The sequence below is a fragment of the Lissotriton helveticus genome, chromosome 1_1, assembly GCF_964261635.1.
Source record: "Lissotriton helveticus chromosome 1_1, aLisHel1.1, whole genome shotgun sequence".
NCBI lineage: Eukaryota > Metazoa > Chordata > Amphibia > Caudata > Salamandridae > Lissotriton > Lissotriton helveticus.
Window position 1 is genome coordinate 47,045,467 of NC_136057.1, and position 26,682 is coordinate 47,072,148.

General features: G+C 46.4%; 1 protein-coding gene across 1 annotated transcript; it reads left to right on the top strand.

Annotated features, from left to right (window-relative positions):
• The first annotated feature begins 1,108 nt into the window (after positions 1-1,108).
• Positions 1,109-26,453, top strand: LOC144821561 (uncharacterized). Its single transcript, XM_078678789.1, has 2 exons — positions 1,109-3,067; positions 23,611-26,453. The coding sequence occupies exons 1-2, from the start codon at positions 1,135-1,137 to the stop codon at positions 24,948-24,950; spliced, it is 3,273 nt and encodes a 1,090-aa protein (XP_078534915.1). The 5' UTR covers positions 1,109-1,134; the 3' UTR covers positions 24,951-26,453.
• The last annotated feature ends 229 nt before the right edge of the window (positions 26,454-26,682 follow it).

The following is a 26,682-nucleotide window of genomic DNA, read 5'->3' on the forward strand; positions in this document are numbered from 1 at the left end:
TGTTCAATTTTTTTCATAAAAGTGTGCAATTTGAGCAGACCAAGGAACACACATAGTGTTGGAAATGCATTTCAAATCAGTGCCTTTCTTAATATATGTACTACTAGCTGTACCCTGCCACGCGTTGCTGTGGCTCAGTCTGGTTAAATGGAAGAGAAAGAAAAGAGTAAGCGCACGTTTCTGATATGTTTAATTTCACAGTGCTTGTGGGTATACAATATGTTTTTGTGACTATTGTCTATATGCGTCCCTTGTAGTTGTTGCGCCGCAAGCAAATATATAGGGTCTGTTCGGCCTTTCGATTAAAAACACGCGCTTCTTGTACCCGCGCTTGTTCGAATCCAACAAGGTGTATATATAAACACGCGCTAATGTTGCAAAGTGAACCAACTCCTCCCACTCCCTCCACCCACTTCCCGGTCTGCCATCCTGACACCAACTGTCCATCCTAATATATGTAGACTATTGTCTATGCGTCCTTTCTTAATGTTGCAAAGTGAACCAACTCCTAATTTCACAATGCTTGTGGGTATACAATATGTTTTTATGACTATTGTCTGTATGCGTCCCTTGGAGTTGTTGTGCAGCAACCCAATAGATAGGGTCTGTTCGGCCTTTCAATTAAAAACACATGCGTATTGGAGACGTGCGTATTCAAATCCAACGTTGTGTATATATAAACACGTGCTTAATCGAATCCAATGTTGTGTCAAAATTTCTAAGCATTCGGTGAAGAAGTTTCAGAGATTTAAGATTTTGAACAAACGAACATTGACAATTTTATGTGTCTGTTAGGGCTTTCGATTAAAAACACGCGCGTGTTCGACCCGCGCATATTCGAATCCAACGTTGTGTCAAAATTTCAAAGCAATCGATGAAGAACTTTCGTAAATTTACGATTTTGAACAAATGATTATTTACATTTTTATTTTTATGGATAGATGTTATGGATATTGTTAAATTTCAATGATTGAATTTTTTCTGGGTTTTAGAAATTCGCAATTTCCTCTGATCACACTGGGGTTGGTGAGTCAGGAAGGAGTATTTTGGCCTAGTTGTCCTGTTATAAGGTGTTGTCTTTTCTCTTTTCCTCTCCTCTGCAGACACTTGAGACTTGAACGTCAATTTACCAGAATGGGCAGAAGACGGGCTCCAGGAAAGAAAGTGACAGCGCAATGTTCACGTGAATCCGTAAGAGCCACAGTCCCATCTTTACCTCTCCATGACGTCTCAACTTCAGGATCTCAAAATGATGCTCAGAGGGACCAGGCCCTGGAACTGCTGTCAGAGAACCTGTCCCACATTATCCTTCTATCCATGCTGGAGGAGTTGGAAGCCAAACTGGATAACTTGATGAATACTGTGGAGGACGTACCTTCTAGAGTCGCTGGGCTGATTAAGAATATCTGGATAGAAAAGGATCAATGTTACCTAGATAATGGTACGGTGTCTTTGGAGAAGGTCTGTCCAGCGAGCATTAGAGATTGTACTGTTAGCCGGTCTCCTGTGACACCTCAACTGGACAGGTCAGGGGAACCGAGCTTGTGTCTTCAGACAGTGTTTTCTGATGGGCATGCACCAAAGCAGGACTGTACGCTCTCTTCTCCGTCTGATGTTAAAGTGCGTCCATATGAGCCAAACCTTTGTCTACAGCCAGTGTTTCCAGATCGACGTGACCCACGGGAGGACCAGTGCTTGCAACCTGGGTTTCCAGATGTACATGAGTCGAAGCTAGATCAACGCATGCAGCCTGGTTTTTCAGATGTACACGAGTCGAAGCAACACCAGCACATGCAGCCTAGGTTTCAAGATGTACACGAGTCACAGCAGGACCAGTACATGCAGCCAGGGTTTCCAGATGTACACGAGTCACAGCAGGACCAGTGCATGCAGCCAGGGTTTCCAGATGTACACGAGTCGCAGCAGGAACAGTGCATGCATCCTGGGTTTCCAGATGTACACGAGTCGCAGAGAGACCAGTGCATGCAACGTGGGTTTCCAGATGTACACGAGTCGCAGCGAGACCAGTGCATGCAACCTGGGTTTCCAGATGGAAATGGAGTACAGCAGGATTGTCCTCTATCCCGGTGCCCTCAGACAGATCCTCCAGGCAGATCATTGGAGGCAAACCTGTATCTTCCCTCAGAATTTGTTCTTGGCCCGGCATCAGAGCAAGACCAGAGCGTACAGTCAGCGTTCCCAGAAGAGAGAAAACCAGATGGGCCCCTGAAGCAAGAACCATCCCCATTGTCTACTAATTGCTGGGACCAGCAACAGAACCTCTGCCCACACCCAGTATTTCCTGATGGACACGAGCCACAGCAAAATCACTGTATACAACCTGCGCTCCCAAATGGGAACAGTCCCGATGATCCCTTGAAGGAAGAATTGATGTGTTCTGATTGCCAAGATCCCCAGGAGAACCGCAGCCTACAACCCGTGTCACCTGATGGGATGTCATCAGACGAACACTTAGAGTCTGGTCTGTTGTCCTTTGATGAGTTGGGGTCACAACAAACCCAGTGCCTACAGGAACACCTATGCTTTGAGCAGGAACTTCCTTATACGCAGGATCCAAACGTGAACTACGAGCTAGAATCCATGCGCCCTGAAGCACAGGAACCAGATCAGAAACACAAGCTAGAACAGACCTGTGCAGATGCACCGGGTTCAGATCAGACCAACACGGTGGAACCACTGCACACTGCTGCACTGGATCGAGAGAGAGAATCGGCGCTTCCTGAAGCACAAAAAACAGATCAGAAAAACACGGTGGAACCACTACACCCAGAGGAGCAGGATTCAAATCAGAACTGCAAGCTAGAACCAGCCTGTACTGATGCACAGGGCTCAGATCAGAACTACATACTCGAACCACTGCACCCTGAATCACAGCATCAACATCAGAACTGCAAGGCAGAACTGCTCTGTCCTGAAGAGCGGGGTCAGCCTGTGCCTCCATCATGCCTAGAACTGGACACACTTACTGCAGATGAAGATGCCCCCTCAGACTCAATGGAGACAGGACCAACACAGTCAGATTTATTGCCGTCCAAAGCCACCCCAGGTATGTGTTTCGCTATAAATGGACACATGGAGTGCACTAACACATGTAACCTCTTTAGAATGCATATGGGCAGGTTTTAGTAAGTCTCCGAGGGGATTAATATGGTTTGGGTGGAACCACCTGAGAGATACCGACCCCCAGAGTACGAGTACCCAAGGTTCAGGTGTGTCCCTGCACTCTTCTCTGGTTCCACACAGGACTGCATCCTTCCTGTGCAGGAACAGGCCTGGTTATGGGACTCTGCATGAGACAAGGAGGCCAGTAGCTCCCGTCCTTCCTTGTTCGTCCCCATTCCAGGCTGAGGAACTGGAAATAGTGCTATTCATGGGAGGAATTACTGGCCGGAATCACACGTAATAGTCAGATGCAAGTGATGTGGTGTTCATTGAGAATAGCAGACATGCGCAGTCTAGAGAGGGAACTGTTTCCTGTTGCACAGTTACATTGGGTAACACGCAGTCGTCTCCAGTTCCTGACATAAAAATGCTAGCCTGTATTCGGCCTCAACAGCAGGGCCGACCAGGGATGTTCTTATCACTGCAGGGTTCTCCAGGAGTGCACACCACCCCATGATAGACAGATACACAAAGTGATTTATGTGTCACTGGTGAGTTCACCCTCCCAACCTCCAGCTCAGTCCCAAGTGTGCTATGAATTGTTTTATGCTCAGACAAAAGTAGCGATGATCTCCCTACAGCAGCATCCTGCCTTTAGCAAACTCTTTAAGTATGTAAAATGTCATCGCATCATGAGTTGGGGTTTGCACACCCGTAGTGCGAGTTATGGATTGTGGTTCTAACTAGAACTTGCATATTGTAGTGGTTTGATGAGTTTTAAGTTTTAACTATAAATGCACTTTACCCTTGTTTATTAAGCGAAGTAATTTTTTATTTTTTAAAGATCCATTAAGGTGTTATAACAAAACCAACTATAATTTCACTTTTATCTTATTCAGTGAAAATATTTTAGGGATAAAGTACCTCCAGCCACACATGATAAGGATATTGCATGTCAGTGAGGAGTTCCATAACTATATAGAGGAACGAGGTCGAAGGCAGAGGTAATTTATAAGGTTATGGGACGCCGGGGTGACTTGCAGTAATCTTATAATGTGCGCCAGGTGGTACTTTATCTCATATAATATTATTATTATTTCGAATTTTGTATAGCGCTTAGTTACCCTAGAGCATCCCATCGCTTGTTCCAGAACAGAAAGGTAGCAGTCAAGCGTAGTCAGAGGCATCAGTTAGGAAAGAGGTGCGTTTTGAGGAGTTTGTGAAACCGGAGAAGACAAGTCTCCGATCGCTAACTCACGGGGAGTGCGTTCCAAAGAATCGCTGTGTTCACTGAGAATCTTCTCCCTCCCGTTCGTGCCTTTTTAACTTTAGGAATTTTGAGCAAATGTTTCTGATCTGAGCGCAAGGCTCTATTGGCCTTGTAAGGCACAACTAAATTCTTCAGGATAGTGAAGTACTGGGTTTTTAAGAACCCAGCGGTGCCAGGGGAAACACCCAAAGACTTTGAGTTCTTCTGTCTCAGACTACAGAAACGCAGAGTCTTCTTGGTGACTTCAAAGATTAATTGTATTGGCTGCAGCCAGTAACAGATATCTTAGAAGTACAACACAGTGTATATTCTCAGGAGACTGCTCAACTTTACAAAGCAAGTTACTCCTTTTATACTAAATATTGTGCTTCAGGCAAAAATTCCTTATTTACAATAAACTAATCCCATGTGTATACGACAAAAGTATTGCATGACAAGCCCACATTTCATAGTCCAGCCCACCAAGAATGACTTGGCAAAAACCCGGCACTCTTCATCAGATAGATGGTCGGGCCCCTAATAAAAATGGGAACCTCCTCATCGTAAACCAGGTCATAAAGCAAAGAGCAGAGACAGGTGTGTGTAAGATTAGACATAGTTGTGTGCAATAAAGGGTTTATGGTAGGTTGTGCCTTGATCTCAATCTCGATCGGCCACTGGGAAAGGAACTGGCCGAACAGGTTTGGCTCCGGGCAGTGGAGTCAGCTTGCCCAGGTCACACAAAAGTCAGCAAAGGTGTACGTGTCTCTAAGACTCGTTTTTGCCTTAGTCATCGGCCTATGTGAGGGCAACCACAAAATGGCTGCCATGCACCAAATGGAACCCGAGGGTTCAAGACGGAATCTGTGATTTCAGGGTGATCACGTCACTCTAACATGACGGAAATACTCGTATATAGTATACTCGTCATTCTCGGTCTATTGATACTAAAATCGTCCTGATACGAACATGTTTATTACATGGGTCCAGAATCCACGGAACCACAGACCCTCCTTTTGCCCTTACATAGGCAATAACCTATACTCACGCTAATCTGAGTCCAGGTCGATATTCATAAATTCATTGAGATGTTGCTGTAGCATCATCCTATTACTTAGCTTGTCCCTCGATACAGGTCTCCTTATACACGACGTAGCACAGAGGCCACATATAGTAGGAGCACACTGTACGCACAGGCAGAACAGGAAAAGAATGGCTAAGATTATCCCAATGACCATTAGAATCTTCCATCCCCAGGCAGATAACAGCTCCCAGAACCATCCCATCAATGACCAATCTCCTTTATCCACATGAATGGACTCAGAGATCTTGTGCAGTCTGGAAATAGCCTGGTACACTGTCGGAGCGTTATCCGAAATGAAAACGCAGCAACTGGATTGGATCAATACATACCCCACCTCGGTCTGCGAGTATGACATCTAACGAAACTCTGTTCTGAAGAGTCATAAGACGGTCCGACTGGAGCTCAGCAGTCAAGTTACTAAGGGCACCGGCAGTTTCAACTACAGTGGACTCAACCACCCTTATCAATTGCCTTATGTTCCTGCTGTTAACCATAGGTCCCCAAAACGGCAGAAAACCCTTCAAGAAATCTCCCAGTTCTTGTTCTGCAGTGTCTTCCTTGCTGAAGACACCTCTAACTACCCTTGTCTTGTGGTAATCTGCCGCAGCTGTGTAGGTGGGAGGCAACAGGAATGAAACGAAACATGTGCCCGAGAAGTCAGGGGGCAACCATGTGTACGCTCTATCGTAACAGACAAAGTAGGTACCCTTGGCTGCTAAAAACGATGGGGGAAGTCCGGGACGCAAAAACATACGTCTCAGTGCAGATACTCTTCCCTAGCTGAGCTCTCGGATTCTTGCCATTACCCTGCAGAGAGTAGTGACCCTGATGGGGTACAACCCAAATCGGGGAGGATCCTTTTGCTCGCTGGTTCTCACTCAGACTAACTCCATATCCGGTTCCATTCCATCCAATATATGCTAGTGTCTCATCTCTCGGGATAGTCTCGTAGGAAGTAGCTCCTCTAATCATATCTACTATACCCTTGACTAGAGCACTATTCTTTGGATTGTCTTTTATAGAACGTAGGGGGTGGACTTCACGAGCATAGATGAACATCGTTCTGTATGCCCACACAGAACCATTATGGCTGAATGGCAGGATCGGGTAAGGGATACCTTTATCAGTGGTATGAGGCATAAGACCGCACACCCAACAGTTAGTCGTGTTCACTACTAATTGGTGTTGGTGTAAGAGCTGAACGTAGGAGTTATTAACGAACTCTAATCTTCTAGCGGACTCGTGTTCAGGCAGGGGGTGAAAAGAATGTGAGGAAACAGTAGAAGAAGGTATAGGCTGTGCAGTGGGTGCAAATGTCACTTGAAGGGAGAATATCACATATCCCATTAAAAACATCATTAGGCTGAGCAACATAAAAAGGCACAATATCAAAAAACGTTTCTTGGTCATCATTATACACATTTTGGCTTTAAAGTTCATCTCTTTAGCAGGTCTCTCCATCTCGAAAAACTCCATCCTCTCTAATTGCTGCTCGCGGTGGTAGGGTGTTCTATGCTAAGGAATGCTTCTGTCAGTCCAGGGCAACTCCCTTAGACCAACCAGAACCGTTGACTTAACGTCTTCGGCTGCACCCCAAAAACTTGGGCAGCCACGACCCTACAGCTGAACCCGGATGGCGGTTCGAAAAACAAAAATCAAAGTAGTTCCTCGGAGGAGAGCGAGCTGCATTTTCAAAAATAGCAAAGAAAAGGAATTTTATTTGTCCATAGTTCTCGGCCTCAGGTTATACCGGCTTTTTCCAGATAGTGTCTGGTCTTGGAACAAAAGTTCAGGCTCTGTAGTGTCCAATCGATTTGACGGTGGCACAGTTTTTTGCAAAAGATCGTCGTTTTCATGTTCAGAACTTGTCCCTTTTACACATGCATCGCTAAAAGGCAGAAAACGAGGCACAGTCTCAGTCTCAGAGTCAGCGATACCCTCCCGGACCCACCGGTCGTATGGCAGAGGGACCCTCTTGCAGTGTACGCCGTGGATCCAGTTCTTCTTTCCTTGCACTCGTACTGCAGATCTCGTTGATAGCAGGACTAGATAGGGGCCGGTCCAACGGGGCTGGTCATTCTTTGTCTGCTGGAAGTTTTTCACTAAAACCCATGAGCCAGGATCGATGATGTGGCCTGGATCTGTAGAAGCCTGAGGCAGAGTATTGTGAACCTGTTGATGTAAAACACGAAATGTAGCCGTCAAATCATACAAATAATCAAGCAGTACAGGGTGTTCAATCTCGCTGTATTTCGTCGGCCTCGGCACTCCCCATATGTTGGCCGGGCGACCGAATACGATCTCATATGGACTAAGTCCCACTCGTGAATGCACAGTCATTCTTGTGGATAAAAGTGCTAAAGGCAAAGCATCAAGCCATTTAAGACCAGAGCTTGCTTGTATTTTGGCCAGTTTCAGTTTTAGAGTGCCATTGTAGCACTCTACTAGTCCAGCTGATTGGGGGTGATTTGCAGCGTGGAATTTTTGCTGGATCCCTAGCCCCTCACATACTTTCTTCATCACTCGTCCCACAAATTCACTCCCATTATCACTCCAGACCATTCTCGGCAAACCAAATCTCGGGAAAAATTCTTTGACAAGGGCTTTAGCTGTGGATAAAACAGTGTTGTCTTTTAAGGCATATGATTCTACCCATCTTGAAAAGGCACAAACAACCACGAGTACGTATTTCAAGTTGTTGCACCTTTCCATGTGGATGAAATCTAGCTGCAAAACCTCGAACGGGTACGTAGGAGGAGCAAAATGACCAGCTGGAGTTGGGGTACCCCTACCAGGATTGTATTTCAGACACACCATGCAATTCTTGACCACATTCTCTGCACACTTAGGAATTCCAGCGTTTTGCCATACTGGAGCCAACAACTTAAAAAATCCCTTTCACACTGATGTGAGCCATTCCATGCGCCATCGTAACCACTGCAAGCACGTACGCATCGGGTAACAACCATCTTTGATGCTCTGACAACTCAATCCAACAACCATTCGCATCCAATTTACCCATACTCTCTCTCCACACACTCAACTCTTTCTCTGTAGCTTCAGCTTGAATCGACTTCACACTCTCTATCGTATCTTCACACATTCCAACGTCACCAACCCATCTTGCTGGACCCGCAACATACATTCGATTCATCACATCTTTTGCCGTTTCTTTCGCAACCTCGTCTGCAAACACATTACCACGACCAACATCGTCAGTAACCTTCTTGTGTGCACTGCATTTTACAATCGCGACTTGTAGTGGCAAAGTAAGTGACTCAAGAAGCTCATTCACCAACTGACCATGCTGAATCTTGGCTCCATGCGAAGTCAGGAACCCACGCTCTTTCTACAAGCACCCAAAACTATGAGCCACACCAAATGCATACTGGCTGTCAGTATATATGGTCACTTTCATTCCTTTTGATAACACACATGCTCTCGTAAGTGCAATCGACTCTGCTGCTTGAGCTGAATTATGTGGGATACGTGCAGTTTCAACAATCGTATGCAAAGTCGTAACAGCATATGCCGCAGTCGTATGACCATTCGGAAGCTTGGAGCACGAACCATCCACCCATAAGGTACCATCACACTTCACAAGAGGAGTGTCTTTGAGATCTACTCTCCCTTTCGCTTCTTCTTCTGTCCTGTGAAAACAATCCTGTTGTTCAGAAACATCTATTTCTGCTACAACCGGCAACAACGTAGCTGGGTTCAACGTGTTGCACCTCTTTATGTGCACATGACTTGCTAACAGTGTCAACTCATATCCGGACAATCGAGCACTAGTTAAGTGCTGTCTCTTGGTCCTCTTTAGCAAAGTGACCACTGCATGTGGGATCATTACAATCAATATGTTATTCATTACCAAACCAGCAGACTGTCGAATAGAAACAGCTGCTGCCGCCGTGGCTCTCAAGCAACTCTGCAATGCTCTAGCTACCTGATCCAAAGTCGACGAGAAATATGCACATGGATGTTGCTTGTCCCCAAAGGACTGTGTCAGCACTGACAATGCGCATCCTTCTTTCTCATGGACATACAGTGTAAAGGGCTTACTGTAGTCGGGGGTACCCAACACAGGAGCCGAACACAATGCCTCCCGCAATTCTGACAATCTTCAGACCACGGAACGGGATTCGGTGTATCTTTACAAGTCGAATATGAAATACGAAAATGCTTTTCGATTTTGTTTTTTAAAATCATAAAAGCGTACAAAGAAAAAGACAGTCATTAAAAATAAATATGTACATTCAAGAACAACGTAACTTAAAAAAAAAGACATATCCCCAACCTCAAAGTTCAGTGGTGTGACATGTTATTGAAGGGGTTTATCCCTATCAGGAGTAAAGATACACGGGTTTGTCCTTTAAGGTGAGTAGATTCAAGAGTTGCGACAGTTGTACAATGGATCAAATCTGTTGGAAACAGAGAAACTAATACCACTCAGGCTCAAATAACGACTGAGAAGGGGGCTCACTCCTAAACGACGACAACGTTGCAACTGCTTTCTCAACATCGGAACCCACGATAGTTCCCTTTGCAAACTCAGACTGTATATTGAACAACTCGCAAGGAGCCTGTCCCACATCATCATCTTCCCATTCCTCACGAAGGAAAGTACACACCTTATCGAAAACATATCTCTGCTTTTGTGCTTCCCATTGATGGAAGACATCCGTAACAGATTCCACATCATATCTTAAAGGACGAGTGGCCCATTTACGCACCAGGCGGTCCAATATTTCATTTTTCTCGCGAATCAGGCAGTTGGCTACGCAACTGTTTACCCTCCGATTCAGGGGTCGCACTATGCGACCCAAAGAAAGGAGTGAAAAGACTAGTAACAGTGTTTGTCATTCTCTGTCGAACAGAAGGAGAAGTCGACAAGACGGGAGATAGAGCAGACTGAGAAAAGGTCAACGTAGGAGCAGTAGTAGGGGAGGTAGCAAGAACAGGTGGAAAAGTTGCAGGAGTTAAAGGTGGAGCAAGTAGCGGAGCAGGTAGCCAAGTCAGTGGCCCTTGAGAAGGCTGAACCAGAGGAGTAGGGGCCAACTGGAGAGGAGCTGGCGACTGTGGAAGAACTTGAGGCACAACAATTGGGGGTTGCACAACTAAAGGTTGCGGAGGAGCTGTAGCACTTTGCGCATAAGGGGGTGCGAACTCAATAAGTGTGACATTAAAGGATCTTTTTCAAGTTCTTTTGCTGCATCTTGCTGAAGAAGCGGCAAAACTGGGTAGCATTTATCAATCGCCATTTTACGTTGCCTGTGCAATTGTTCACTCACCTGCTCTTCTTCGTTATCTTTAAACTGTGTAGCAGCTTGCATTATCGAGATACCCTTTTCTCTTTTATTCCTCTTCGCTAATTTAATTTCTTTCTGTTTGGCTTCCTTTCGCCATAGGCGGAAAGAGTCAAACATCGCCGGTCGGGCTTTCTTCTTAAAAAGTCTAACCTCTAGATTATATGAAATTTCTGTGTCAAAACTACTATATTGGGGCCCTTTTAGGACACCGTCTTTCCTAGTATATCGGACCCATACTTCATTGTACGTGATAGGACCCACGCCATGCTTCACGTAGAGTTCATAGGTTGGAGTTCCAATTGGAGGAACCGGACATGAGTCCTCCAATCGGGAATCCCTATTACAACCAAGACAAAACAAATTTCCAAGTCTGCTAAAACCAGGCATCTTACGCCACTTCTCTTTGTTTTCTTTTCCTGAGGCTGCCGGGGTGCGTGACCACATCAAAGCCATCAGTTGAGAGAGAAGCGTTCCTGAAAACATCCCAAGGACCTTGAAAGGAAGAACCCTAGGAGTTGTCATTGCACCAATCTTCAGGATATCCAGAAGAAATCAGAAAAGAAACTGTTCATTGTAAATAAAAGCCTGGCACCATTGATCCACGAATTCGGCCTAATTGCTTCTTCTTTCGCCCTTCCCTCTCACACCACAGTCGAGCAATCCGGAGTCTCTAGTTCTAATGTGAGGAACGCGGACTGGGAACCTTCGCTGAATCTGTGTGGGCTGCTGCAGCTAAGAGAGAGTTGCCGCTGCTGAGAGCCCGCCTAAATTTGAACCTCCGGAACCTTCTCTGAATCCGTGTGGGTCGCCGCAGCTAAGAGAGCGATGCCGTTGCTGAGAGCCCGCCTGAATTTGAACCTCCGGAACCTTTGCTAAATCTGCGTGGGCCGCTGCAGCTAAGAGAGAGCTGTCGCCGCTGAGAGTCTGCCTGAATATGAACCTTTGGAACCTTCGCTGAATATGTGTGGGCCGCTAACAGAGGGCTGTACCCGCTGAGTGCCCACTGTTGTGTCAGCCTGGTCGATACCATCCTTCATCCTGTGGGCCGCCGTAGCTATGAGAGAGCTGCTGCCGCTGAGTGCCCGCACCTTTGCCAACTTTGTATCACCGTGATTCGTCCTGTGGGCCTCCGTAGCTAAGAGAGAGCTGCTGCCGCTGAGTTCCCGCACCTTTGCCAACTTTGTATCACCGTGATTCGTCCTGTGTGCCGCCGCAGCTAAGAGAGAGCTGCTGCCGCTGAGTGCCCGCACTTTTGCCAGCTTTGCATCATTGGGATCTGTCCTGTGGGCCGCCGCAGCTAAGAGAGCTGCTGCCGCTGAGTGCCCTCACCTTTGCCAACTTTGCATCATCGTGATTTGTCCTGTGGGCCACCTCAGATACGAGAGAGCTGCCGTCGCTGTGTGCCCGCATCTTGCTCACCATTGTCGAGGATTGAAAGAGCTGCTGCCGCTGTGAGCCCACCACGGAGCTGCAAGACGAGAGTCATTGCCACCACCAGCCCGGGCGGCCGCAGCCACGTGATGCTGCCGGTAAGAGCCCGCCTGTCCGAGAGTGCCCGAATCATTGTGGGTGCACACTGCGGACCCCTTCAGCCAAGACTTTTGGTCCCTGGGAGTCCGCCTGTCACCGTCTCCGCTTCTTCGAGAAGCTGCGTGCTGTGTCCCCTTTCACTGTCAGGTATCTGGTGCGCAGTGGGTCGCGTAGACCCCGGCCTTGAACTCAGTCAGTGTCACGTCTGGTGAATAAGTTATTGCCTTTTTGAGTCCCTACTGGTTTCTGTGCATTGTAGCTTGTGGCTGCATTTGTCGTGGATACCAGTGTACTGGAAGCTTGTGACTAGGTGCGGTGGTGATGTTGTCGAAGGTGGCCTAGAGGTCCAGTAGGATGATAGTGGCAATTCCTCCCCAGTCAAGGAGGGAGTGGATGTCGTCGATGGCGGCGAGGAGTCCAAGCTCGGTGCTATAATTGCTTTGGAAGCCGGATTGGGAGTTGTTCAGGACATGGTTCGCTTCGATGAACTTGGAGAGTTGGGCGTTGAGGGCCTCTTTGATGACCTTGGCAAGGGATGGGACGAGGGAGACAGGTCTGAGGTACTTTAGGTCTGTCGGGTCGGCAAACGGCTTCCTCAGCAGGGGGGTTGATCTTGGCGTATTTTCAGGCGGCAGGGAAGGTGGCAGTTTTGATGGCGCAGTTGATGGTGCTGCCGCTGCTCAATAGAAGATGTAATACGGGCAAGGAACCGCTGGGGCTCTGGAATGGATGCTCTTCATGGTCTTGAGTGTGTCATCTGTGGTGAGTGGAGTCCAGTTGAGCATGATATGTTGGGGGTAAGGCTTTGTTGTGTGCGATGGTGGCAGGCATTGTAGCAGGGTCTTGGGTGTCAAAGCTGTCGTAGTTATGTCTGAACGTGTGGTGAAGAATGTGCTGAGTTTGTTGCAGAGGTCTTAGGGAGGGTGGGAAGTCTGTGGTCTCGCTGTTGGGCTTGGCGAACTCCTTGACGATGGCAAAGACTTCTGTGCTGTTGTGTGCGTAGGCGTTGATTCTGTCTTTGATGGCCGTTTTCTTTGTGGTTTTAAGGAGAAGGTGGTGTGCGTTGACAGTGGTTTGCTTGGGTTTCTGGGGTTTTGTTGTGCCTCTATCTCTTCTCAAGTTGTCTGCTGTTACGTTTGGACTTGTGGAGGGCTGAAGTGAACCAGCTGGCTTTCTTGAAGTTTTGCTTGCCTGGTGTCTTATTTAGGGGTGCTGGTGTGTCGGCTCAGTTGGAGATCCATTGATGACGGTTGTGTGCTGCGGTGTTGGCGTCTGCTGGTGGTGCGGTCATGCTGAGAAAGTTGACGAGAAGTTCTTCGGTGGCCTTGTTTCAGCTACAACAGATGGGGCGGAGGGGGTGGTGAGGGTGGTGGTGAACGGTTGGAATGGCTAAGTGCACACAGTGCGGGTTGGTCCAGAGGAGTTCGGTGGTGTGGCTGTAGGTAATGTTCCCACTGACGGAGAAGATGAGGTCTAGCGTGTGTCTGGCTGTATGGGTTGATGTGGTGACTAGCTGCTTGAGTCCGATGTTGGCGAGGCTCTGCAGTAGGTAGTCAGTGTTTTGGTCACTGGGGTTGTCCAAATGGAAGTGGAGGTCTCCGAATAGGATGTAATCTGTGGATGCTAGAACTTGGGGTGCGATGAGGTCTACGATGGCTTTGTTGAAGGTCGGGTGGCTGCTGGGGGTCTTGTAGATTAGGGCCCGCCCTTTGCCCGGGCTTTGCCCGGCGCAGCTCCCGCGCGCTCTCGCGACGCGGAGGTCAGTGATGATTTTAAGGCGCCTCCTGGCGCGTCATCCCCCGGCGTCAGCTGCACAGCGCAAGGGCACTTGGGAGATGAAGTCTCTCCGTGCCCCCCGATCTCCCCTCCTCTGCTGTCGTGCTGGTGTTGAAGGAGCGCCGACGGCAGGGAGAGACCGGGCGCTGCGTGGGCGTTGCAGTTTTGGACTTTCCCAGTGGCAGGGACAGTGATTTTCCCCCGGCGCTGACACACTTCTCTAACAGTAGCCCCGTCGTTGAGTCATTCGAGTAAATGGTCAGTTGGTGGGTGTTCTTGAGGATGATGGCTTTGCCTTCTCCTGGTCGGTCGACGCTGTATTTACGGGTGATTTTGTAGCCGCAGGGGATCGCAGTGGTATCACTGATTTTAAGTCCAACTTCTTGCGCCTTCTTGGTGAGCATTATCAATCTAGTATGATTATGAGGTATACCCCCCTTACCCTAAGTAGAGCACTGAGAAATGTAAAGAAATTCTATATTTTTAATCTTGCAAGGAAATGATGGCTTTTTTTAACATGTGTTCCAGAGAGTTTCAGTAGTGGGGAAGTGTGCAGATTCGACATCAGTAAGCATCCTATGTGCCCGTGTAATTCCTGATCTTTATTCAGGCCCTTGGCTTCCTCGGTACCAAGCTCTGTATTATATCTTAAATCGATTCTTTTCAATTTCTTCTCTTGATCACCTCCTCTGATATAAGGCCAAGGAAAATGAGCGAGTCTACAATGCTATTGTGGCATTTTACAAAATCTCCAGACGCTGGTGAATTTAAGTCGCGTGTTTGATGCCTCTCATGTGCTCCATCACTTGCCAATGGGGAACATCCAGTTGGCCACATATTGTTTTCTGTGTGTACATTCTTTCACGTATATATACCCAGAAATCTGTGCTACAGGTTATGAATTGATTGCTTTTTCTTCCTGTTATGCAGAATAACCTCCTTTATTTTGACACCAGATTTGCAAGCCATACATTTCCCTCATTTTCTGAAACCTTTTAGGTTAGATGGCCCCTTTCTTTCATTGGACTTTCTATATAGCTATGGGCTTGTTTGTCCTTTAAGGATAGGGCTTTACGATACGTAATGGAGGGATGTGAGGTAATATCGTGTCCAATCACCTGATCAGCTTTTAATATTTTCCAATGTTTAGAATTTGTCTTGCTGCTGTGTACCTCGTATTGTTTGTAGTCATGAACCTTACTGTACTATCAGGTCCCTCCTTTGGTGTCTCTGATTTGAAAGTAGTTTATTCATGTTGTGGGTTCTCATTTATAGATTTAATTCTGATCCCCTGAGTGAATTTTAGGTTGAGATCAGTTTCTGTCTCTGGATTAATCTTTTAGACATTTCCCTACTTCCGTCCCACAGCAGGGAAAGGTCATCTATATCCCCGATCCAAATCAGCGTATGGTTTGTCATGTTTTCATTTTGTGATGTCCAGACCACCCGTTATGTGCCCGGTCTAGGCCCATATAGCAAAGTGGCTCATTTCATATATTGTCCTATTTTTTACAGTAACATTTCTGCTGTGACCTTTTGCACATATTTGCATGCACGACAATGTTGGATTAGTTTCTCTGAAATTACTTTGTTTACACATCTAGCTTCGCACAACATTATCACGATGCCTCGAACACTAAGTACAAGGCCTCTTGACGCACTATGTACAAATGTCGTATCTTCATCCACGGGGTGACAGGGCTATCTACATATCTAGAACATAGACTAATCTATACGTACATCACAAAGATGCTTTCTATTATAAATAATGAGCATCCCAATAGATTAGTAGAGGAGGCGCTACAGCTGACACCGAGGGTCCGTGCGGGCTGAGACTTCACTATGCAGCGGGCTGGCATCTCTGTGAGGGGGAGTTCAGTTTGTAACCAATACGGGGCCTGCATTCTTCCCTGTCAGGTAATGGGGTGGGATCGTCCCTTAGTGGGGATTCTTGGCTTCCCACCCTCACACACTCTAGATGCACGCAGAGTAGGGAGTGCATAGTAGGCGTACGCCTGATTACTGCCTTGTTTATATGCCTGCATATATACACTGTTTTAGCACCATGGTAGTACTATATCCACTATTTACGTGTTTTTAATCACTTTCAACTGCTTCAATCTTCTGATTATTGCAGCTTATGTATTCTATACAAGAATAACGTTGGCTCAATAAATAAATTGAAAACGCCCTACTGTGTATTTTCTGTATATTTCTCTGAGAGCAAGTAAGTTTGAGTGACTGAGCAAAAGGTTCTGTTCTGTTTCCACGATCCCTGAGTGGTCAGGGTTGTCACGTTCAGAGGTTGCCAGAAACCATTGGCTTCCTGGTAAGGTTAGGGAGGCTTACGGTGGCACTGTGAGCTAGCTGGTCTCTAGGCCAACTCATCCTGCGGAGGTGCCCGGAGCCAGTCTAATAATAATAATAATAATAATAAAGATATTTGTAAAGTGCTATGGCTGCGCCATCTCGGCGTGTCCCCGCGCTGCCAGAGCAATACTAGCCAGGCACTTTGACTGACCCACATCAGAGACCAGCATCGAACTCACCTTTGGAACAGGTGAGTTTTTAACATACACCGAAACGTAGTTTCCGATTGTTGGAGGCGAAGACTGAGCGGGAGTTTATTCCAGCTTGTGGCGGCCATCACTCTAAAAGAGCGACCTCCCATTTTAGCCCTCTTAAAACGGTGGGTCACCAACATACCCATTCCGCAAGACCGCAGCGCTCTCCTCGGCTCATACCTAGTGATCAAATCAGTAAGGTATGGGGGAGCCTTCTGCCATAGGATAGGGTGACATGTCAGGAGGGCCTTAAACAGTATCCTTTCCTTTACTGGAAGCCAGTGGAGGGTCGCCAATGCGACTCTGGATGTCACTCTCTTAGGTAGTCTAAGCACTAGACGTGCCACTGCGTTTTGTAATACCTGAAGCCGACCTATACTTTTGCTGGAAACTCCTAAGAGGAGGACATTCCCGTAATCAAGCCGGGATGTAACCAGGGCCTGGGTCATCGTGCGTCTAGCCTCCAAGGGGAGCAGGCCCAAGGTTTTATTCAGGATCTTAAGCACCCCAAAACACTTCCCCACCAACCACCCAATATGTGCCTCATAGGAAAGTGTGGGATCTACCCAAATCCCAAGGTTTTTCGCTTCCGTACACTGGGTAGGCACTGTACCCAGACAGCTTGGCCACCAGTCGCACGTCCATTTGAGTTGATCACCACCGACCACCAGCACCTCCGTCTTTGAGCCGTTCAGCTTTAGGCAGTGGTTATCCATCCACACTGCTAAGGCCTGCATACATGCTCTAAAGTTGTCGGCTCCACCTGACGGTGCCTGGGAGAGGGTGAGCAGCAGTTGAGTATCGTCGGCGTAGGATACTATCTCTACACCAAACGATTGAACCACAGCTGCTAGGGAGGCCATGTATAAGTTAAATAAGGTAGGGTTCAAGGCCGAGCCCTGCGGCACCCCCTGTTCCAGTGCCATTTCCACAGATTGAAACGGGCCTCTCTGGACCTGGAAACTTCTGCCAGTCAGGAAGGATTTTAACCAGCTGAGCGCCTGACCCGTCACACCTCCCCTGTTCAGACACTGTAGCAAGGTGATATGTGCTACAGTGTCGAACGCTGCACTTAGGTCAAGCATGACCAGTGCCATGGTGTGACCTGCGTCAGCGCCCTGCCGTAGCGTCTCTGTGGCACGCAGTAAGGCAGTTTCGGTCGAATATCCTGCCCGAAACCCCGACTGGGAAGGATGAAGGAGTTTGGCCTCCTCAACAAACGCCATCAATTGTGAGTTCACTATTTTTTCAGCTACCTTCGCGGTATATGGCAGCAAGGAAATCTGTCTCAGATTGTCTAAAACAGCAAGGCTTATGTTGGCCTTTTTCCTTATCGGTAGAACGATAGCCTTCTGTGGTATCTTCCACCTTGACCTCTGCCCTTCACGCACCCTGGAACACTCCGTAGTGACATCACTTAGAATGTCACTGCTGCGAAGGTTCCAGGGTGAGCGCCGTGGTTAGAACGGTGACCTGAGGCGCCGCGATCGGACTGGCGACCAGTGGCTGGTGTCGTGTGCAGTGACTATCTTATGATACTGTACATAATAAACTCTTGGATATCACCATCGTCTCCCTTTGCTTTACTACAATGCTACACCTTCTTCCAGCTCAGCGGAAGGATCTGGGTGCTAAATGAAGTTAAGGACATGGTGAATGTATGGTTCTAAAACCTCTAAGCTCTCTCCCACCACTCTAGGGGGGGCTGGATCATGAGGAGATCCTGACTTCACCCTAAGGCATGTTCTTACAAGCTCCTTAGATGTAGGTACTGTGAAGCACTCCAGCCTTCTGTCAGAGTCAGCCTCCCTCATTTCTACAAAGGCCTCCCCACTTGCAGGACAGCTGGAGAAGGAGCTATACATTTTACGCACCTTACTAGCAAAGAATTCTGCCACTCTGTTACATTCCATGATAGAGTCCGACTCAGGCGCATTGGAGCTGGAAACCGCTGAGATCTCCTTTATAAATTTTAAAAAGCTCTCACTGATTATAGTTTTGTAATGAAGGGCCTTTGCTTCTCTCACCTTTCTTTGATAGCCCCTCTGGGCAAATCTATACTCATTCTTTTTAAGAGTGTCAAAGTCCCTCCGCCAGCTTCTTTCCAGCTTCTTACACTCCGACCTGAGTGACTGCAGGTCTGACGTATACCATGGGGCAGATTTTCTAGCTCTCTTCCCTTGCTTAGCTGTATACAATGGCGCTACTGCATTCAGGGTTTCAAGGATACGGGCTTCCAGATTTAAATTGGAGCTTTCACTATCCGCTCCTCCCGGCATCCCCCAATGCGTAGCTTCTCATTAAATATAGACTGGGAGAAGTTCTTCCACTTTCGGTGGGGATAGCTGTTATCACCCCCCCTCAGGATATCTTCAGCCTCAGTGATACAGATATCAAAAGGAATCAGAAAGTGGTCAGTCCAAGGGAGCGGACTTGGGGCTCTCATCATTATACCATCCCAGCTGGCAAACACTGGATCCAATAAATGTCCATGCGTATGGGTGGGGGTGTGATTTAGCAGCTCTAAATAGTTATCCTGTAATTCCAGTTTAATCTCTACAGCCTCTTTCAGTCGTGCATCCTCAAAGTGAATATTCATATCTCCCAGTAGCATAAACTTACTACGCCAAAGCGCCATATGTGCTACACATTCTTGCAGACTTTGTCTAAAATTGCCTAAACTCCCCGGTGGTCTGTAAAGAAGGATACCCGATATATGACCCTGAGGGCCAATTTGTAGTCCAAACCTGCCGGCCTCACAATTCTCTATCCCTAGAGATTCAAAAGAGCACACAAGAGGCGCTTTAGTGATCACTGCAATCCCCCCACCTCTTCCTGAGGGTCTATCCACCCTGGCCATGCTATAACCCGGCGGTAATGCCTCAATGACCTCAGGGTCTGAGTCCGCCCCCAACCACGTTTCTGTCAGGAAGAGTATGTCCAACTTCTCCTCTAAAAGAAGATCCCAAATTTGCAAACCATGTTTAGGGAGTGATCTGCAATTCAGTAGGGCCCCGTGGAAACTACTTACCCCTGCCTTACATGCTAGCTCTCTCTTAGCTTTAAAGGAACAATGGGGGCACTTGGTGGACGAGATTACCTACAAAGTGTGCCTGCAACAATCCGCAACCGCTGGACGTAATTCCCACAGCTAGCGTCCGTCATAGACTATAGGGACCGCGGAGGATTGAGCAGGGGGTAGGGCACTGGGCCGAGCCCGGTCGCGGACGGGCGCAGACAGGCTTAACTTTGGCGCGCCATCGTCGCGCCCGCTGCTCTCGTCCGCTGCGCGGCCGGATGCACATTGGTATATGTGAGCCGTGCCCCGGAAGTGAAGCTGTAGGTGGGAGGAGTTGCGTCCCTCCGCTCTAGCAGCAGTCTAGGCACCTCATCCAAAGTTTATTTTGTCCAACAAACGCGCAGGTCCTTCGGATTAGTGGGAACTACACGACACACCTGTTCCTTCCACCATACCACAACTACATTTGCATAGTTGGGAGAGAAGGTGCCCGTTGCTGTTCCTGAGATTTATCTGTAATACCTATAGTTAAATATGAAAATATTGTTATTTAGGCAAAAGTCATGGTCCTAAGCATCCATGTATAGTCATATGGAGATATTGGTCTATTGCAAAAAGCGTGTTCATAGGCTCGTAGACCTTGCGTGTGTTGTATGCATAATTAGCAAGATCACATCCTAGGTAATTGTCAAATATTATTGTCTCCTGTGTATATCTTTTGTGGTGGGGAATTCTCTCCATCTATACAATATGATGGGAGGCTCTCCACAAGAATCAGCAATAAATGGTTTTAGTTTATTGCTGTGTTTTCCAGTAAGCGATTGTTGGAGGGCGCTAAACGCCCCCCTTGTTCTTGCATACATTTGTTAGAAGGTAAAAGCATGGTACAGTAGAGGGTAGTGTTTTACACAAATGAAAATGTTGCCATTCTCTTTTCACAACAATCCGAATATAATAATTATTGAAAAGCCTTTAGTTCATAATTGCAAACAATCATTAAAACCACATTCTTGCCCCTTATCGGATGACATTGGTACTTATGTTGTCATTACGTAATGTGTTAATGGCCTCCCTTTGTCCGTTACTCAAGTTGGATCTGATTCTTCCCTTCTTGCGTTGACTGGTGAACAATTTATTTGAACAAGTCTTTGGCGACCAAGTCACTAAAGACATCCAGATTATCATGAGGCAAGTTGGAGTTATATGCAGCTTGCTTTTTGAAGCGAGTTAGGCTTCCCTGATCTATCTGGGCCCTCTTTCCGAGCAACGCTTCCCGCTCTTTCGTAGCACATATATTTCCATCATCCAGACCAGCCAATGTCATGAAGTATCAGCGTCTCTTGAACACAAGTCATGTTTTCTGAATTGGGCTCCCCCATTCTCATGTTCATTGGCTTGGGTCTGATTTTATGTTGAAATCTTAGAAATGGAAATATGTCGATTCTACATGAACTGTAATCTAAGTCCCTCCTGGGGCAGAAATATAAGCCAAGGTTCTGGATATTTAATTCATCCATTGTCAGTTAATGTTGTGATGAGTTAATAATGGAGATTTAATTCATATCTCGCCTTGCTCTATCACCTTTCTCTTCCTAAGGGGTGAGTTATCTTTTTGTCTTCCATTTGCTCTTTCCTGTCTTTCTCTTCCTCTGTTTGTGCCTCTTGCTTTTGTTTTTCCTTTTTTATAATATTCCATTGTCCGTCCTTGTCTCAGTAACCCGTACTCAGTGAAAAAAGGGGCAAGTAGTTTTTTTTTCTAGGTAGTTGCTAGCAGAGTCGTCTGAGTCACCTTCTGAGCTTGATTCCTCGTCTTTGTGTCAATGTAATTTTGACCGCTCTCCTTACTTATTCGTATCATCTTACAAAGTTTAAGACTCTTCCAGGACAGTAGTCTTGCTTTTCCCTTTTGAATTTCCTCTTTTGTAGCTTTTACCTCTTTCTTATCACTTGCTCATCATTCTCGTTGTCCTTAAGTTCAGCTCTTATATTCAAGGGCAACAAATGTCAGGTTGGAGAACTCCATCAGACTGCAGACTTAGAACTGTAACAAAACAACAAGTTAGCAGGCCTTTTCCATCTATGAACTCATGATCTGGAACAACATCCCTGTATCCATCAGGACCGCCCGACATTGCTCCCGTGTAGGAAAGAGTTGAGGACTCCCTTCTTTAAAAATAATTTATGCTCATCCTTGGCTCTAGCTTTAGTCTAAGTTTGCAGTATAGAAATAACATATAGATACATACATAAAGAAGCTGGCCTAGCCTACACTAACGTTTGAATACTTTAAAAAAAACTCTTGTGAAAATGTTCATGGGAGAGTTGAGAATGGTTATCCCACCAGAGCACCCCTGACATCCAGTTAAGATTTTAATGTTGTCTTATGAGTAACAAGTCCACCTTTTAAGCCACTACATGACTGCAAGCCTTAATGGGGATAGTAGTCCACCTAGTAGCAGTCACTTCCTCAAACAGTTAGCAAACGGCACGCCCCATAAGTAGATGAACAGTTCCTGCAAGTTTACAAAGACAAAGTTGAATATGCATCCAGTGTTAAACATGCACTCATGCTCTACATTATCAGAATTGAAAAGGTATGAAAAATAAGACTGGTTTTTGCACCGGCACAATTTGGCATATGGTTTTCTACTCGTGCGGAGACATGGGGTGGGCGAAATTTGCGTAGTCATATTACGCAAAGCTCAGCGAAAAAAATCTCCGTGAGCACGCAGAATTCTGCGAAAACACAGAATTGCTTCTACTTCCCGTACACAATGCTTTTTTCCTGTTCGCGAACACTGTTTTCGTGCTCGGGGGGAAATATCTTGCAAACACACATTTTGAAAGCGTGAACAAGCAAAAAATTCTGCGAAGTTGCGGATCGCGGAAGTTTTGACAATTCGACAACTGCCGCAAGTGGAACTGAATTTACCGCCCAGGCCTAGCGGAGACACCACATAGAAATACCACAGGCTGAGTCCACGTGTGATAAAGATGCATCCATGGCTTTTCTACCCAACATAGCTCTAGTAAATATTTGTAAAGCAGAAACATGTGGTTCTGTGCATCCTTTCATAAAATATTTCTCTGGTGACATCAATGCAAGGAAGATACCCAGAAGTGTTTAATTGTTCTAAGCATATTAGTAACTCAATTAGGTATTCTTTCATTTCAATCAATCAATCAGCGGTTTATAGAGTGCGCTACTCACCCGCAAGGTCCGTGGAGGAGAGGTTCCTCTTGGGTACGTGGAAACATATTCGGTTGTTGAGGTATGTGGGTCTGATGTTGTTGAGGGATTTGTAGGTGTGGGTGAGGAGTTTGAAGGTGATCCTCTTCTCGACGGGGAGCAAGTGGACTCTTCGTAGGTGTTGGGTCATATGTTTGTGGCGTGGATTCTCTAGAATGAGCCTGGCTGCGGCATTCTGGACCTTACCGATTCTTTTAAGTTATTGCACAACCTGTGATGTGCCACGGCTTGCTGCAAATGGAAAATGTTACTCACTTGCAAATACTGTCAGCTTGTCATGTTGCAGGCTCACATGCATCACCCACTTGCTGAATGGTTGGAAAGTATATAGGTTGCTCAGATTAAGCAGTTTATTTTTTTAATTTGACACATATAAGCAGTTGTACTCCGATGGAGAAAACAGCACAATGATTTTAATTGGAGTCTGCGCGCTGGTGCATTATGCCTTTCTGGTATGGGATTACGAGTCGTTCTCCAGATCGAAACTCAATCTTTAAATTAATTTTTTCTTAGTAGTCAGAACCCATCCCATGAGAGATCACCACATGTGAACTGTGGAACTACTAGCAGCAAATGATTGTTTACAGGTAGTAACATTTTCCTTCCTTCCTAGATATTACTGTCTGCCTTTCTCATATTATAACCGTGCATTTCTTTCAAGAAATATTTCCCATGTATAATTCTCAGTGTTCATTTCATTCTGCAGCACAGCAGTCGACGACAGAAAGTATGAATGGGAAAGAGAAACGTAAAGCTTCTGGAGGAAGGAAGGATTTTGCTTATAAAATGACTGAAAGAAAACACCAAGGAATACAGAGGACGGAGAATTTTAACAATAAAACACTACTTGAAAGGCAAAAAAGAATATGCACCGGCCTAAGAGCTTATGCCTGTGCTGAGTGTAAGAAGACATTTACTGGAAAGACGCATCTTTTACTGCACAAACAAACACACAAAGATCAGTATCCCTACACTGAGCATGAAATGAGGTTTGCTGAAAAGGCAACACATGAAAAAACTCACAAAGGAGAGCGGCCCTTTCACTGCAATATCTGTGAGAAAAGCTTTACTCAGAAGGGAAATCTTCTAAAACATCAAAGAACTCACACAGGAGAGAGACCTTATCACTGCACTGTGTGTGAGAAGAGGTTTTCTCGAAAGGGGACCCTTGTACGACATCAAAGCTTACACACAGGAGAGAGGCCTTATCACTGCAATGTGTGCTCCAAAAGGTTTTCTTGGAAGGCGAGCCTTGTACAGCATCAAAGCGTACACACAGGAGAGAGGCCTTATCACTGCACTGTGTGTTCCAAAAGGTTTTCTCGGAAGGCAAGCCTTGTACAGCATCAAAGCGTACACACAGGAGAGAGGCCTTATCACTGCACTGTGTGTTCCAAGGGCTTTACTCTCAACGCAGACCTTGTACGGCATCAAAGCATACACACAGGAGAGAAGCCTTATCTCTGCACTGTGTGTTCCAAGAGGTTTTCTCAGAAGGAGACCCTTGTACGGCATCAAAGCGTACACACAGGAGAGAAGCCATATCACTGCACTGTGTGTTCCAAGCGCTTTTCTCATAAGGCAAACCTTGTACTGCATCAAAGAACTCACACAGGAGAGAAGCCTTATCACTGCACTGTGTGTTCCAAGAGGTTTTCTCGGAAGGAGACCCTTGTACAGCATCAAATCGTACACACAGAGCAGAGGCTTTATCACTGCACTGTGTGTTCCAAAAGGTTTTCTCGGAAGGCGAGCCTTGTACAGCATCAAAGCGTACACACAGGAGAGAGGCCTTATCACTGCACTGTGTGTTCCAAGGGCTTTACTCTCAAGGCAGCCCTTGTAAGCCATCAAAGCGTACACACAGGAGAGAGGCCTTATCACTGCACTGTGTGTTCCAAGAGATTTTCTCAGAAGGGGACCCTTGTACGCCATCAAGTCACACACACAGGACAGAAGCTTTATCACTGCACTGTGTGTAGCAAGAGCTTTGGTCTTAAGGCAAGCCTTGTACGCCATCAAAGAACACACAGGCGACGGCCATGACTCCGTACAGGATATGGAAACTGCTGTAAACAAAAGGTGGTGCTCAGCAGCATCAAGTAACACAAGATGGAAGCCTTCTCAAAGCACTGCCAAAAAACCTTCATTTAAAAAAGAAATCTGATCTTTTACATCATCTAAGAATCTACAGCTAAAGTTAGACCTCTTCTGACATCAAACAATCCTTCCGGACTGAAATCCTCCCTTTCCTCTGAAGTCAGAAGAGCTTTGAGTTAAAGGACACACTCTAACGTTCGCAGCGTCTCCAAACAGAATGTAGCTTCTTCAACGTCACTAACGTCCCTTCACCAAGCAACGAACTTCACAGAGGCTGCTTCACTGCGAATTAAACCTGTCCGACTCTCATGAAATGTGTGCAGTGTTGAGGACGTGTTACCAAGTGTGGATCATAAACTATCCTGATAGACATAACTTCTGGGATTCAACAAAAAAATATTGAAAGACCTGAGCACATGGGAAAAAGAAACTAGGAGAAGAAATGGGAATCAATAACCACTTGAGGACAAAAAATATAAACTCCTTCCATCAAAAAAGCAGGAACATCTACTCCCTGTCAGTATCTTCAGACCGGCTGTGTAAATATTCTGTACAACCCATCCAGGCTGAGAGATCAAAAGAGGATTCGTGGCTGTCCAGATTCTAACAACTTACAAAGGTGGCACCAACCATATCATTCTGCAGTTTCAACAGCCGAGACCGTTACACAATTCATAATGTTTTGAGATGGTTTATTCTGGTGAGAATTCCTTTTTTTTTTTAATGATAATCAGTTTTATTATCATTTTGAGAAGAAAAAAAAAAAAGACAGCATATATCTTACACAGTAAAGCCAATTCCATCTCCAACAGACAGTAAAAAAAAAACACTGTTAGGGTAGGAGTATTTATGCAAGCCACCCCAGCTGGAAAGCAGCATCCCGTTACGTGGGACAGCCAAAGCTGGCAATTTAAAAGAGTAGGTTCAGCCATTTGCCCCAAACCCTATGGAACCTCGCGGGACAACCATGTTCCTCCTGGGCCACGCACCCATCCACTCCCTGTTGCACTTTCGCAGGGTAGTGGGGTTGGGCTGGGCCCAGACCGCTGCAATATCTCATTTAGCCACAGCGACCGCCGTACCCAGAAAATGTTTGTCCGCTCTTGAGCCATCCAAACCTTCAAATACACCCAGGAGAAGATGTAAGGGATCGTGTGGAACCTGGCGACCTAAGGTCTGTGTGAGCTCAGATTCCACCTCGGACCAGAATGGGTCAAGGCCAGGGCAAAGCAAACCATATGGTCGAAGTCGGCCGGAGTTTGCCTGCTATTCCGGTGAGAATTAAATTCCCCAAAACTAACTTTCACATGCATTAAAAAACAAAGCAGATTAGCTAATGAAGACCCTGTGAAGAGTATTGCATCTCATTCTGTGATGTGTTTTGTGAGGTCAGTTGTTGTCCTGTTCTAGTGTGAGGGGGAGATTGACAACTAGACAAAGGACACTGTCGCAGGGAGCTGTTTGCCAAGAATGTCTTATTTTATGCAATAAAACTTTGCTAATAAACCAATCTGCCTGCCTGTTCCATGTGGCGATGAGACGGGAGATACTTCAAACTCATCAGTACGTTCAGAGTGTCGTTTTCTATCTTTGTGATTAGTCTGTCACGGAAGAGGGTGGGGAGGAACTAACATCCCCCCCCTGCAGCCCTTCAACCACCAGCCCCTCAGATGTGAGG